Genomic DNA, 15,809 nt, shown 5'->3' with positions numbered 1-15,809 from the left:
AGAGAGGTGGGGTGGAGAATAGAGAGAAAGAGAGAGAGGTGGGGTGGAGAGGGGGTGTAGAATAGAGAGAGAGAGATGTGGGGTGGAGAGGGGGTGGAGAATAGAGAGAGAGAGAGGGGTGGGGTGGAGAATAGAGAGAGAGAGAGGTGGGGTGGAGAATAGAGAGAAAGAGAGAGAGGTGGGGTGGAGAGGGGGTGGAGAATTGAGAGAGAGAGAGGTGGGGTGGAGAGGGGGGTGGAAGATAGAGAGAAAGAGAGAGAGGTGGGGTGGAGAGGGGGTGGAGAATAGAGAGAGAGAGGTGCGGTGGAGAGGGGGTGGAGAATAGAGAGAGAGGTGGGGTGGAAAGGAGGTTGGAGAATAGAGAGAGAGAGAGAGCAACCACCAAAAAGATGAGAGAGATGTTTGTGCAGACAGAGAAGAAGAGAGGGGGAGGGAGAGAGAGAGAGGGAGAGGAAATATGGAAAAGGGGGCTGGGGATCGTCATGCAATTTCTTGGCTGATCTGCAAAAGCAATTACAATATCAATTAATCTCTGACGAAGACAAACGCAGTGACAGCACACAACGAGAGAAAGGATCCTTATAAGCCCAGGGCTGAACAGCACACACACACACATGCACACGCACACACACTCACAAGCACACGCACACGCACACACGCACATGCACACACGCACATGCGCACACGCACACACACATACACACAAGCACGCACGCACGCACGCACGCACGCACACACACACACACACACACACACACACACACACACACACACACACACACACACACACACACACACACACACACACACACACACACACACACACACACACGCACAGACACACAGTCACACTAGGCAGATGCCTTACTGTAGTAAATGAAGACAACCCAACGGAGCTGTAAAGAGATTAGCACCAACAGAAGGTCTGACCCTCAACCAGTCTAACACAGAGTATTTCTAATCATTCAGACACACGCGCATGAAAGAGAGAGAGAGAATGAGAGCGATAAGGAGAGAGAGAGAATGAGAGCGATAAGGAGAGAGAGAGAATGAGAGCAATAAGGAGAGAGAGAGAATGAGAGCAATAAGGAGAGAGAGAGAATGAGAGCAATAAGGAGAGAGAGAGAATGAGAGCGATAAGGAGAGAGAGAGAATGAGAGCGATAAGGAGAGAGAGAGAATGAGAGCGATAAGGAGAGAGAGAGAATGAGAGCGATAAGGAGAGAGAGAGAATGAGAGCGATAAGGAGAGAGAGAGAATGAGAGCAATAAGGAGAGAGAGAGAATGAGAGCGATAAGGAGAGAGAGAGAATGAGAGCGATAAGGAGAGAGAGAGAATGAGAGCGATAAGGAGAGAGAGAGAATGAGAGCGATAAGAAGAGAGAGAAAACACAGGATTTGGACAAAAGAAGGCAACTGCTGCGACATGATTGAGGTCTGGATTATCGCTTAAAAATGATCCGCCTGCTTGGATTAACAGCAATCATATCTGCCAGGCAGCGGTGCTTTGTAAATCACACAGTCTTGTCCTGTCCTGTAGTCTCCTGTCCTCTCCTGTCCTCTCCTGTTCTGTCCTGTGGTCAGCCACTTAGGTACAGGATCATGTCCCCTTGATGCTGGGACAGTAGAGTCCCTGTTCATCTTCCAAAAACGTCTGAAACCCTAACTCTTCAAAGAGTATCTTAAATAAGACAACTCCGTCTCATTCCCTCCCTCCTCGCCCCTAAAAATTAAATATTCAAACCTGCACTTGTCTTTTCCTACTAGCACTGACTTTGCTGATAACTTCTCCAGAGGAAAACTGTTCTCACTACGACTATGATGTGTGGTTGTCTCACCTAGCTATCTTAAGATAAATACATTAACTGTAAGTCGCGCTGGATAACAGCCTCTGATAAATTCCTAAAATGTCAAGTGAAAATGTCAACACAAGAACAGCTATTGGTCAATGCAAGGGGAAAGATGTTCAGATGGACACATCAAATGTCCAATGCAACAACAAAAGCTTGGAATAAAGAGAGGGAATTAGGATCTGCACAGATAACACCACTCACATATGTGTTGGTCTGCAAAGTCGTCATTTTCTGGGAAATGGAAGGATCATAATTTGGAACGCTTGGGACTTTAAGGTTCTGGCTGCATTTCTGTCAAAATGTTCTCTACCTATATAGTACTGTAAATACCCCAATTCATGTTGTTCTGTTCAATGTTCTCTACCTACAGTATATAGTACTACTGTCTTCTCTACTCTAAAGCAAAACTCTACTTCCATGATGACATAAGCCATTCCTTTTTATGAACTAGTTTGTGCATATACTGTCCCTTTGAAAGTATTTGCTCCCCTTAACTTCTTCCACATTTTGTTGTGTTACAGCCTGAATTTAAAATGGATTAAATAGAGATTTTTGGTCACTGGCATACAAACAACACCGAATAATGGAATTGGAATTACATTTTAGGAATTTTTACATATTAATTACAAATGAAAAGCTGAAATGTGTTGAGTCAGTAAGTATTCAACCCCTTTGTTATGGCAAGCCTAAATAAATGTAAAAGTCAACATTTGCTTAATAAGTCACACAATGGACTCAGATTCAACCACAAAGATCAGGTTTTCCAATGCCTCGCAAAGAGGGGCACCTATTTAAAACAGTTACAGAGTTTATGAGCTGTGATAGGAGAAAACTGAGGATGGATCAACAACATTGTAGTTACACCACAATCCTAACTTAATCAACAGAGTGAAAAGAGGAAAGCCTGACAGAATACAAATATTCCAAAATATGCATCATGTTGGCAGTAAGGCACTAAAGTAAAACTACAAAAAAATGTGGCAAAGAAATTACCTTTTTGTCTTGAATACAAAGTGTTATGTCTGGGGCAAACACAACACATCACTGAGTACCACTCTTCATATTTTCAAGCATGGCGGTGGCTGCATCATGTTATGGGTATGCTTGTGATCGGCAATGACTAAGGGAGTTTTTTTAGGATAAAAAGAAACGGAATAGAGCTAAGCACAGGCAAAATCCTAAAGGAAAACCTGGTTCAGTCTGCTTTCCAACAGACACTGGGAGACAAATTCACCTTTCAGCAGGGCAATAACCTAAAACACAAGGCCAAATAAACACTGGAGTTGCTTACCAAGATGACGTTGAATGTTCCTGAGTGGCCTAGTTACAGTTTTGACAGAGCTTGAAGAATTTTAAAATGAATAATGTGCAAATATTGTACAATCCAAAGCTCTTACAGACTTACCCAGAAAGACTCTGACCTGTAATCGCTGCCAACGGTGACACTAACATGTAATGGGGTTGAGTACTTTTCTAATCAAGATATATTACTGTTTTGATTTTCACAAATATTTTACAAATGTTAGAATTTTTCTTCCAGTTTGACATTACACAGGATTTAGTGTAGATCGTTGACAAAAAAGACAATTAAATCCATTTGAATACCACTTTTTAACACAACAAAATGTGGGAAAAGTAAAGGGGTGTAATACTTTCTGAAGGCACTGTAACAATCAATTGCGATTTGGACACAATTGCCCCATAAGCCACACATTCCCAATGCTGGTCATTGAAGTCAGGCTTTGATAGGGTCCAAATCTCACAATAACAACTGATCATCCATTGTTTGATGGGGTCAGGGTTTAGTTCTGCGTCTGGGTCCAGTTCTAGTTCTGGGTCTGGGTCCTACCTGTTGGAAGCAGGCCTGCACCAAGTTTTCAGGGAACAGGTTCCTGATGAGGTCCAGGAAGGCGTCCAGACTGCTGACCTCCTGGTTCTTGGGGGCCGTGTTCTGCTCCTGACTGCTCCTGAGTTTGGGGTTTCCCGGGTGGATCCCCAGGACCAGGATGACCCCCAGGATGGCAGCTATGACCGTAGTGGACATGTAGTAGACCATGGCCCTGGAGCCCATTCTCCCACTGGAACGAGCATCCAGACCAGCCAGACCTGGGAGGGAGAGAGACAGGCTGATGAGCAGGGCACCTTCCACCTGCAAATGTGTGTGTGTGTGTGTGTGTGCGTGCGTGCGTGCGTCCGTGCGTGCGTGCGTCTGGACGTGTTTAACTATTCTTGTGGGAACCAGAAGTCCCAACAGGAATAGTAAACAAACACAAATTTGACCACCTGGGGACATTCTGTTAGTCCGCACGAGGTCAAATGCTATTTCTAGGGTGTTTAAGGTTAGAATTAGTGCTACAGTTAGAATTTCATTAAGGGTTTGGGGCTAGGGTTAGTTTAGGGTTAGAATTAGGAGTTAGGGTAAGGTTTAAGGTTCAAGGTTAAGGTTTTTGGGTTAAGGTTAGGGTTATGGTTAAGGTTAGGGTTATGGTTAGGGTAGGGTAAGGGTAAGAGTAAGAGTACAGGTTAGGGTTAGGGTTAGGTTAAGGGTTAGGGAAAATAGGATTTTGAATGGGATGGAATTGTGTGTCCCCTCAAGGTTAGCTGTATAAGACTGTGTGTGTGTGTGTGTGTGTGTGTGTGTGTGTGTGTGTGTGTGTGTGTGTGTGTGTGTGTGTGTGTGTGTGTGTGTGTGTGTGTGTGTGTGTGTGTGTGTGTGTGTGTGTTACAACAGTGTACCTGTGATGAGGCTGGAGATGATGAGGGGCAAGATGAGCATCTTCAGCATCCTCATGAGGATGTCTCCAGGAAAGGACACCAGCATCAGGGTGTTGGGGTCTGTAACAGAAACATACCGCAGCAGCATCCCAAACAGCGACCCCGCTATTACACCTGTTACAGTTCACAGAGGAGAGGAGTAAGCACAACAGTTACACAATGGTTGCCTCTGTCACCCTTGCAGCTTCCGTGAGAGCGCAGAGAGAAGAGATTCCAGTGAAACGCTTCAGAAGAGCATTTCGAGAGGGTTTATAATCACAGCGTCTGACTCATTGGATTTCATTTCCATTCCAGGGGGATTTACAGTAAGTGCACCAGTGCCAACAAGAAGTGATGTGTACAGTGCATTCGGAAAGTATTCAGACCCCTTTACCTTTTCCACACTTTGTTGCGTTACAGCCTTTTTCTAAAATGGATTAAAAATAAAAATCCTCATTAATCTACACACAATACCCCATAATGACAAAGCGAAAACATAACTACAACTATTCAGACCCTTTGCTATGCAACTCGAAATTGAGCTCAGGTCCATCCTGTTTCCATTGATCATCCTTGAGATGTTTCTACAACTAGATTGGAGTCCACCTGAGGTAAATTCAATTGATTGGACATGATTTGGAAAGGCACACAACTGTCTATATAAGGTCCCACAGTTGTCAGTGCATGTCAGAGTAAAAACCAAGCCATGAGGTTGAAGGAATTTTCCGTAGAGCTCCGAGGCAGGATTGTGTCGAGGCACAGACCTGGGGAAGGGTACCAATTTTTTTTTTCAGCATTGAAGGTCCCCAAGACCACAGTGGCTTCCATCATTCTTAAATGGAAGAATTTTGGAACCACTAAGACTCTTCCTAGAGCTGTCCGTCTGGCCAAACTGAGCAATCGGGGGAGAAGGGCCTTGGTCAGGGAGGTGACCAAGAACCCGATGGTCACTCTGACAGAGCTCCAGAGTTCCTCAGTGGAGATGGGAGAACCTTCCAGAAGGACAACCATCTCTGCAGCACTCCACCAATCAGGCCTTTATGGTAGACTGGCCAGACGGAAGCCACTCCTCAGTAAAAGGCACATGACAGACTGCTTGGAGTTTGACAAAAGGCACCTAAAGGACTCTCAGACCATAAGAAACAAGATTATCTGGTCTGATTAAACCAAGATTGAACACTTTGGCCTGAATGCCAAGCGTCACGTCTGGAGGAAACCTGGCACCATCCCTACAGTGAAGCATGGGGGTGGCAGCATAATGCTGTGGGTATGTTTTTCAGCAGCAGGGACTGGGAGACTAGTCAGGAATGAGGGAAAGATGAACGGAGCAAAGCACAGAAAGATCCTTGATGAAAACCTGTTCCAGAGCGCTCAGGACCTCAGATTGGGGCGAAGGTTCACCTTCCAACAGGACAACAACCCTAAGCACACAGCCAAGACAACGCACTAGTGGCTTTGGGACAAGTTTCTGAATGTCCTTGAGTGGCCCAGCCAGAGCCCGGACTTGAACCCGACTGAACATCTCTGGGTAGACCTGATAATTGCTGTGCAGCGACGCTCCCCATCTGACCTGACAGAGCTAGCGAGGATCTGCAGAGAAGAATGCAGGTGTGCAAAGCTTAGCGTCATACCCAAGAAGACTCAAGGCTGTAATCGCTGCCAAAGGTGCCTCAACAAAGTACTGAGTAAAGTATCTGAATACTTATGTAAATGTGATATTTCTATTTTTTTGTTTTTATACATTTGCAAAAATGTCTAAAAACGTGTTTTTGCTTTGTCGTTATGGGGTTTAATGTGTAGATTGATGAGAATTTGTATTTATTTAATCAATTTTAGAATAAGGCGCTAACTTAACAAAATGTGGGGGAAAATGTAAGGGGTCTTTATACTTCCGAATGCGCTGTATATACTAACTATATTCTTGATATGTAACTACGGTGAAGAAACCTTAGAGAGAAGTGCCATGTGTGTAAAATGTGTGTGAGAAAGCTGTAAAAATATAAGAGAGAAAGTTTGTTATTGCCGTCCGAAGAGGGGGATGGGCAAAAAAAAAACAGTTAATAAAATGTTTATATATTTAAACAAGTTTGCGCTAGCGCAGGTAATACAGAGAGCTGAAATGCAGCATACCATTTTATAACCACTGAAGGCAATGAAATAATTGATTTCCTGACAATTGACCACCATGAAGCGAGGTAGGCACCTACCCAGTATAGTGAGGACGAGCAGTGAGTTTCGGATGAGGAAGCCACAGTAGGTTCCCAAGGAACTATTGGGAAGTTTGGGTTCCAACAAGTCCAACACTCCAGCGCCAACAATGGGTGGCAGTGCCTCATCATAATGGGCCTTGTTAGACTGGTGGACTGGCTGCTGATTCGTCATCCTGTCTGTGGTAGAGAGGGAGACAGTGAGAGAGGGAGGTGTACTGTGAGAGCACACATCTGCCTGGTCAGAAAACAGCCCCATGCCTCTTCCTCTGGTGTAAGCATTACAGTGGCTCCCCTTAGCCTTTCTATTGGCTTGGGGAAACGTACACCATATTGTTGTCTTACACCTGGTTCCTTGAGATCTGCAAAGACAGAGGGGGAAGAGGCGAGGAGTTGTTTTCAGACCAGTTTAACACCATCCCCATACCAAGGAAAGACCGAAACCGTTGGATGCTGTTGACTAAGATGAGTAACATAGATCTGACAGACCAGTCAGGTTACGGTCTGATAAATGTCATTACATTGAGAAGGAATGTACCCACATCCTGAATAATACAGGATATGGAGGTGGAGAAAGATGGATGGGAAACAATTGGGAGAGAGACGGAGAGAGGCGGAGTAACAAAGCACTCTGACAATCATCTGAGAGTCATGTCATGGGAATGATCAACGATAATCTGACAATGTGAGTGATGGTGCACAATTCTATTCAAGTCAACCAGAGAATCACTGAAGTCACCCCCACATCATAACCTAAACCAACCCCCCCCACTTCTGCCGGAGAAGGAACATCCAGCCTAACATCAGATATCAGACTAGACAGGTTCAAACATAGTCAAAACAATATGTGGATGTGCAATCCAAATAAGACCTTTACATAAAAGCACCAATATTATGTAAGCAATGTAAATCTGATCAGGTTTGATACATTCTAATAATATTCGACTAATAACTACTCAGTCTGCCTAGTCTGTCTGTTCCAGTATTCCACTGCAGTGACCAGCAGCACCAGCTCCAACAGAGTGTAGAGAGGGATGATGAATCCCCCTCCCATCAGAGATAAACACATCTGGAGAGCAACATGGCGGTGTGTGAAGTCAGCGTCAGGAACCTGAGTGGCACATTTACAAACAGACCGCCTCCGCTGGACAATCACACATGATTATAATTCATCAGCCATGCAGATGGCATTTCTACATAAGAAATAATAGAGAAAACAGTCTACCAGTCTACCAGTCTAGTCTAACCTCCTTCTATTCCCTCTCTCCTTCCTTCTTTACCTCCTCCACTCTCTATGGACCTCACCCTTTGACCTCGCTTCTCTCCATCGTGCTCTCTTTCCCTGCTCTGTTCATCAGCTTGTCTTCATCTGTCGTTTAAAGTCCAACAACAGTTGCTGCCCGGGCATAAAGAGGGATTGCCAGCAAATGCAACAACAAAAAAAATGGGGGGAGGGGAATCTCTTGCCAAGTTTCGATAGCAGACCGATATAATCCCTTGTGAACTGTGCGGTGGGGGGAAGGGGAAGGGCAGAGGGGGCTCCCTGTTTCTGTTACTGTACCAATCCTCTTTGCAAAATTCCTTTCATTCTTAACATTAAGAACAATTTACAAACATCCAGGAGACAATGTACTGTACTCCAATTACCCAGCAGTCCTATCGTTGGAGTGTGAGTCAGAAACCCCACCATGATCTGATGAACTGTAAAATCACTTTACCTTCAGAAAACACAGAGTAGACCAATGAACACACGAGTGTTTATGTGCATCCCAAATAGCAATCTTTTCTCTATATAGTGTACAATTGACCCAGGCCCATAGGTCTCTGGCCAAAAGTAGTGCACTATAAAGTGAAAGGGTGCCATTTGGGACACATATCTCATTGCCAATACTTTGTTCAGTAGGATGGCAGTGCCAGGTCTACAGCCCAGGTCTACAGCCCAGGTCTACAGCTCTTAGGATGGGTATTAAGACCTTGGAGGAGGTCAGACAGAGGACCCAACCCCATAGAATGACATATACAGTAGGATTTTAATAAGATCTCTATGCCCGACCCACTGTCCTGCCAAACGTCAAGATGCATCCTGCATCATGTAATGAGGATATATCCTGAAGATTGAACAGTGCATAAGGTGCAGTGACATGCTTAACGACCTGTAGCCTGCTGTAGCCGCGTTGCAAATCCATTTTCTTCCCTAGACTAAGGGATTATTTTCCGTCTCTAGGAAATGTAGGAATGGCCTGAACAGTGGGATTGGGAGCTAACCGCCGAGGCTCCAACAGACCAACACGGAAGATAGTCCACATGTAACCCTGGAATAGAGCTAGCCTCCAATAGACCAACAGGGAAGAAAGTCCACATGTAGCTCTGGACCACAGCTAGCCTCCAACAGACTGAAAGGGAAGACAGTCCACATGTAGCCCTGGACCAGAGCTAGCCTCCAATACACCAACAGGGAAGAAAGTCCACATGTAGCTCTGGACCACAGCTAGCCTCCAACAGACTGAAAGGGAAGACAGTCCACATGTAGCCCTGGACCAGAGCTAGCCTCCAATAGACCAACAGGGAAGAAAATCCACATGTAGCTCTGGACCAGAGCTAGCCTCCAAAATAACCAAAAGGGAAGAAAGTCCACATGTAGCTCTGGACCAGAGCTAGTCTCCAACATACTGACACGGAAGATAGTCCACATATAACCCTGGACCAGAGCTAGCCTCCAATAGACCAACAGGGAAGAAAGTCCACATGTAGCTCTGGACCACAGCTAGCCTCCAACAGACTGAAAGGGAAGACAGTCCACATGTAGCCCTGGACCAAAGCTAGTCTCCAACAGACTGACAGGGCAGATAGTCCACATGTATCCCTGGACCAGAGCTAGCCATAAGTACTTGTCATATTAGTTTATGTTACATCTCTCATCATATCACTGATGAGTAATGTGCTTAGTTATATGTTCATCATAATCTCAGGACTCAGAACAGTATCTTGAATGCAGGCTTGCTAGCTATACGATTGTCAGTCTTTTACAAGATACTATATACATAAAAGCAGACAGTCAATGGGTTTACACTGTTAAGTCAGAGCCCTTATGGTAAATCCAGGATTTGGTCAAACATGACAGAGATATTACAACCTTGGCAGGTAGGTTCAAAGGCCATGATCTCTCTGAGAAGAAAGCTACAGTATTCCTCAGGAAAAGGCTTTAGGGAAGCACTCAGAACAGAAACATGTGTTAGAAATGAACATAAAGCACCAGGGATGAAGGAGGATACTTCAAAGACAGCAAGTCTCAACGAGAGAGAAAGCTGTAATCCTTACTGGCAGGGGTGTTACTGGCAGTGGTGATTTTCTTCACGTGTCGTGCCATGTTGAGCTCTCCAGGATCAGCAAGAAGACCAGAGTGAAAGAGTGCTTTTATGTCCAGCCGCACCAATGTGTCGGAGGAATCACCGTGCACCCGCCCCACGGTTAGCGCGCACTGCGCCCGGCCCGCCACAGGAGTCGCTGGAGCGCGATGAGACAAGGATACCCCTACCGGCCAAACCCTCCCTAACCTCCCGGCAGCCGGCCGCGAACCCAGAGACTCTGGTGGCGCAGCTAACACTGCGATGCAGTGCTCTAGACCACTGTGCCACCCGGGAGGCCCGAATGATGGTCTTTAATGACAGTATATATATATATATTTCAACTTTATTTAACTTGGCAAGTCAGTTAAGAACAAATTCTTATTTAGAATGACAGTCTACCGGGGAACAGTGGGTTAACTGCCTTGTTCAGGGGCAGAACAACAGATTTTTACCTTGTCAGCTCAGGGATTCGATCCAACAACCTTTCGGTTACTGGCCCAACGCTCAAACCACTAGGCCACCTGCCGCTCCAAAAGTATTAACCAATGACTGGGGTATTAATTGAACTCCACCATGCAGAGACCCACGCATGCTCTCATCCAATCAGTGACCCTCCCTGCCCCTGACCAATCAGTGATGTGGGTTTAAGAGACTAAACAGCTGTGTGATGGCTAGCCCACCGCTAAACCCCCACCCCCTGTCTACAGCCCTATTAACTAACAGGACATGGGAGTTTATATGCATTTACATTGAGCTCTGTGTATGAGATTGTGTATACATTTGTCTTTATCACGTGAGCATGTTGTGTGTGTGTGTGTGTTGTTGGGGGGGGGATTATTTCCATTTGTTGACTGTTTGGTGTGATTTTTGCAGGGAAAGAGATTTAATCCCATATCCCCATCCCTTCTTCCAGAGAGAACAAGGGAGGGGGTCATGAAACTTTCAACTGGACACTACTACAACACTGCACTGACATGTATAGGTTAACAAGTCCATATAGAAACATAAAATCAAAGTTTATTGGTCGCGTACACTTATTTGCAGATGTTATCGCAGGGATCAATACAGGACTATGATTGAATCCTACTACACTTGCTCTGACGCTCGTCGGATGTGGCAGGGCTTGAAAACTATTACGAACTAGAAAGGGAAACCCAGACGTGAGCTTCCCAGTGACGTGAGCCTACCAGACGAGCTAAATGCCTTTTATGCTCGACTGTATGATCACGCTCTCCGTAGCCAATGTGAGCAAGACCTTTAACAGGTCAACATTCACAAAGCCGCGGGGCCAGACAGATTACCAGGATGTGCACTCAAAGCATGCGCGGACCAACTGGCAAGTGTCTTCACTGACATTTTCAACCTCTCCCTGACTGAGTCTGTAATACCTACATGTTTCAAGCAGACCACCATGGTCCCTGTGCCCAAAGAAGCGAAGATAACCTGCCTAAATGATTACCGCCCATAGCACTCACGTCAGTAGCCAAGAAGTGCTTTGAAAGGCTTGTCATGGCTCACATCAACAGCATCCTCCGGGATACCCTAGACCCACTCCAATTCGCATACCGCCCCAACAGATACAAAGATGCCGCAATCTCTACCGCACTCCACACTGTCCTTTCCCACCTGGACAAAAGGAACACCTATGTGAGAATGCTGCTCATTGACTACAACTCAGTGTTCAACACCATAGAGCCCATGAGGTTCATCACTAAGCTAAGGACCCTGGGACTTAAACACCGCCCTCTGCAACTGGATCCTGGACGTCTTGAAGGGCCGCTCCCAGGCGGTAAGGGTAGGCAACAACACGTCTGCCACGCTGATCCTCAACACTGGGGCCGCTCAGGGGTGTGTACTTAGTCCCCTCCTGTACTCCCTGTTCACCCACGACTGCGTGGCCAAACACGACTCCAACACCATCATTAAGTTTGCTGACGACACAACAGTGATAGGCCTGATCACCAACAATGATGAGACAGTCTATATTGAGAAGGTCAGAGACATGGCAGCGTGGACAACAACCTCTCCATCAATGTGAGCAAGACCAAGGAGATGATCGTGGACTACAGGAAAAGGCAGGCTGAACAGGCCCCCATTAACATCAACGGGGCTGTAGTGGAGCAGGTCGAGAGTTTCAAGTTCCTTAGTGTCCACATCACCAACGATCTATCATGGTCCCATCACACCAAGACAGATGTGAAGAGGGCACGACAAAACCTTTACCCCCTCAGGAGAACGAAAAGATTTAGCATGGGTCCCCAGATCCTCAAAAAGTTCTACAGCTACACCATCGAGTGCATCCTGACTGGTTGCATCACCGCCTGGTATGGTACTGCTCGGCATCTGATTGTAAGGCGCTACAGAGGGTAGTGCGAACGGCCCAGTACATCACTGGAGCCAAGCTTCCTGCAATCCAGGACCTATATAATTGGCGGTGTCAGAGGAAAAACCATAAAATTGTCAGAGACTCTAGTCACCCTAGTCATAGACTGTTACCTCTGCTACCGCACAGCAAGCAGTACTGGAGTTCCAAGTCTAGGACCAAAAGGCTCCTTAACAGCTTCTACCCCCATAAGCCGTAAGACTGCTGAACAATTCATCAAATGGCAAATGGCCACTGGACTATTACATTTACCCCCCCCACGCCTCCATTCGTTTTGTACACTGATGCTACTCGCTGTTTATTATCTATGCATAGTCAGTTCACCCCTACCTACATGTACAAATTACCTCGACTAACCTGTACCCCCGCACACTGACTCGGCACCGGTACCCCCTGTATATAGCCTTGTTATTGTTATCTTATTGTGTTACTTTTTATTCTTTTTTTACTTGAGTTTATTTGGGAAATATTTTCTTAACTCTTCTTGAACTGCACTGTTGGTTAAGGGCTTGTAAGTAAGCATTTCACGGTAAGGTCTACACTTGTTGTATTCGGCTCATGTGACAAATCAAGTTTCCTTGTGTTTCTAGCTCCAACAGTGCAGTAATACCAAGCAATACAAAATGAACAAATACACACATGCGCACACAGGCATGCAGGCAGGCATCACACATAATCTCACCTCAGAAATGTTCATTCTAGGTTCAAGGAGTTTACTCATACAGCATATGCACATACACCCACACACACGTGCTAAGGGCATATTCAGACCATATAGAGAAAATGGATGTAGTGGGTTTGTATGTAATGTATTAACCCTCTGTCTCAGGCTCAACGTAAATCAGATTTGGTCGTCGATCAGTAGAAAAACTCCACTTTAACCTCAGTGACAAACTCTGGAGTCAATAGACCATGACAGAGAGAAAAAATAGGGAGCTTGTGTATTTTTCATTGACTGTTCATCAGTGTGTGTGCATCTGTGTGTGTGTGCATCTGTGTGTGTGTGTGTGTGTGGCGGCCCCTCCATTCCTCTCTCTCGGACTGTAATCTGAGTGTATTAATCTGTTGTTTGAACTCCTTAAGCACAGACTGTCTATCACATCTGCTCTCTTCACCCTTCTAAAGCTCTGCTATTTATAAATCCTGCCTCATACTCTCTCTTTCCTCTTTCCTTTCGATCTGTCATTGGAATGTAATTCCTCCAGGAGAACCTAGGTTTATTCTTCCCAATCCTCCAGAACAGTATATCCATCCTCTCCTTTGCCCAAAATATCCTTTGAATATTCTCCTTTTTTTCTCCAAACGCAAACTCTGTCTTGGTTCTCTCTTGTTCTCACTCTGACTCTAAACACAACTATTTGAAACGCAACAGCTGGGAAAGCACTTCATTGGAATGTAAATAGTCATATAGTCAGCTAATTCTGAGGTTCCATAGCTCTGTTAATATCGAACCATTACCACTGACTACACTCCAGTGAAAAAAACATGATGGTACAGAACATTCCATAAAATTTAATGAAGATGAACGATGTACACACACACCTACACCTATATACACACACCTACACCTATATACACACACCTACACCTATAGACACACACCTACACCTATATACACACACCTACACCTATATACACACACCTACACCTATATACACACACCTACACCTATATACACACACCTACACCTATATACACACACCTACACCTATATACACACACCTACACCTATATTTTATTTTATTTTATTTATTTCACCTTTATTTAACCAGGTAGGCAAGTTGAGAACAAGTTCTCATTTACAATTGCGACCTGGTCAAGATAAAGCAAAGCAGTTCGACACATGCAACAACACAGAGTTACACACGGAGTAAAACAAACATACAGTCAATAATACAGTAGAAAAATAAGTCTGTATACAACATATACAATATACACACATCACCACAGACAAAGTGGTAGCAGTACCAGGATATAAAGACAGTCAATGTGCAGCACATTCTGACTGAGAGAAACAGAGCGAAAGTGACATGAGCACATGGACTCCAAATTCATAGCAATTCAGTGAATGAAAAATAGCACTGACAATGATAGTACAACTACATTTCTGGTCAATCCTATGCACATGGGTGGGGGAGGATTTGAGACGAACATGAAAAAAGTGTCCAGAACATCACTCAGAAGATGAGATCAGAGGGAGGATAGGTTAAAGGATAGAAGGAACGAAGAGAAGGGAGGTAAAGTCAGTCCTACCTGCTGTGTGTCGTCTCCCATCCAACCAGAGCAAGGCATCGGGAGAGACACAATGAAGGGAGGAAAGGATGGAGCGGTAGAGAGAGAGAAAGAATAGGCAAAATCCCAGTCCTTGCGTCATCTGAGAAAATTGGCAGATTAATAAAACAGCTTGGATCTCTGAGTCCCCTCGCTTGCTCCTTACTCTCTCTCCCTCACTCTCTCTATTTCTAGTTCTCTTTATACTTCTTTTCTACTCCCTCTCTGAATTCCTAAATTGAGTTGTTCCTCAAGGTCAGCGTCTAGTGATAGACTACGAGCTCCTGATCAGCTGTATTACAGCCACTAACTTTCCCTTGTTTTGGTTCTTTTAAGTGCTCATTTGGAAAGAACTTTGGGCTGATAATACACAAATAAATGTTTATTGTCACTATAATCATTACCATAGAGAGTGAGAGCAGGCTGTGGAGGGAGGGAGGGAGACAAAGTGAGAGAGAGATCTAGAGAGAGAAATGAGCTAGCAGTAAGAGACAGTTGAAAGAGAGTGGGAGTGAGGATTCGTCCCAATATTCTCTCCTTCCACCTGAAGTGTGCACTTGATCACTACTCCCGACAAATTTAAAAGCAACGTATTGGAGTAGGCACGCTAGAGGGAGTTTCCATATACCAGTCATTTCCTTCTAAATCCATGAAGGGACGTGAACAAGTGCACACTTCTGGAGGAAGGAGAGATTATTAAGATGCAGAGTTACCTCATACTCATTAGTCATGTCAATCAATGGCTAACGCTTGACGTCTGATGCATCCAGGTGTACCTCCACCCTTCCACTTGGGGGCGATAAAGGGCAGGGAAACATTGATTCTACCTTCGCTAGTAGGTACGTAGAAGTTAAAATTAACCACAAATCAGGATCAGTTACCCCATACTCCAATCATGAATAAAAGTGAGGTTTGCATTTGAGCATCAGATGTACAATAATATCTATAATAACGCTGAAATTAATTATACAGCAATAGTTATGTAATTGCATACTA

General features: G+C 44.9%; 1 protein-coding gene across 1 annotated transcript in view; it reads right to left on the bottom strand.

The window, feature by feature from the left end:
- Positions 1-14,943, bottom strand: part of LOC129833454 (excitatory amino acid transporter 2-like) — a 22,406-nt gene extending 7,463 nt beyond the window's left edge. Inside the window, exons 1-4 of the mRNA XM_055898077.1 lie at positions 14,796-14,943; positions 6,813-6,992; positions 4,588-4,740; positions 3,701-3,957 (exon numbers count right to left, since the gene is read on the bottom strand). Of these exons, the coding sequence (XP_055754052.1) occupies positions 3,701-3,957; positions 4,588-4,740; positions 6,813-6,992; positions 14,796-14,916 (711 nt within the window). The 5' untranslated portion in view covers positions 14,917-14,943. The remainder of the gene's footprint in view (positions 1-3,700; positions 3,958-4,587; positions 4,741-6,812; positions 6,993-14,795) is intronic.
- Positions 14,944-15,809: the final 866 nt, after the last annotated feature.

This window comes from Salvelinus fontinalis, chromosome 34, assembly GCF_029448725.1.
Source record: "Salvelinus fontinalis isolate EN_2023a chromosome 34, ASM2944872v1, whole genome shotgun sequence".
In the NCBI taxonomy this organism is placed as follows: Eukaryota; Metazoa; Chordata; class Actinopteri; order Salmoniformes; family Salmonidae; genus Salvelinus; species Salvelinus fontinalis.
Note: the sequence above shows the minus strand (reverse complement) of the source record. Positions and strands in the feature narration are given on the sequence as shown.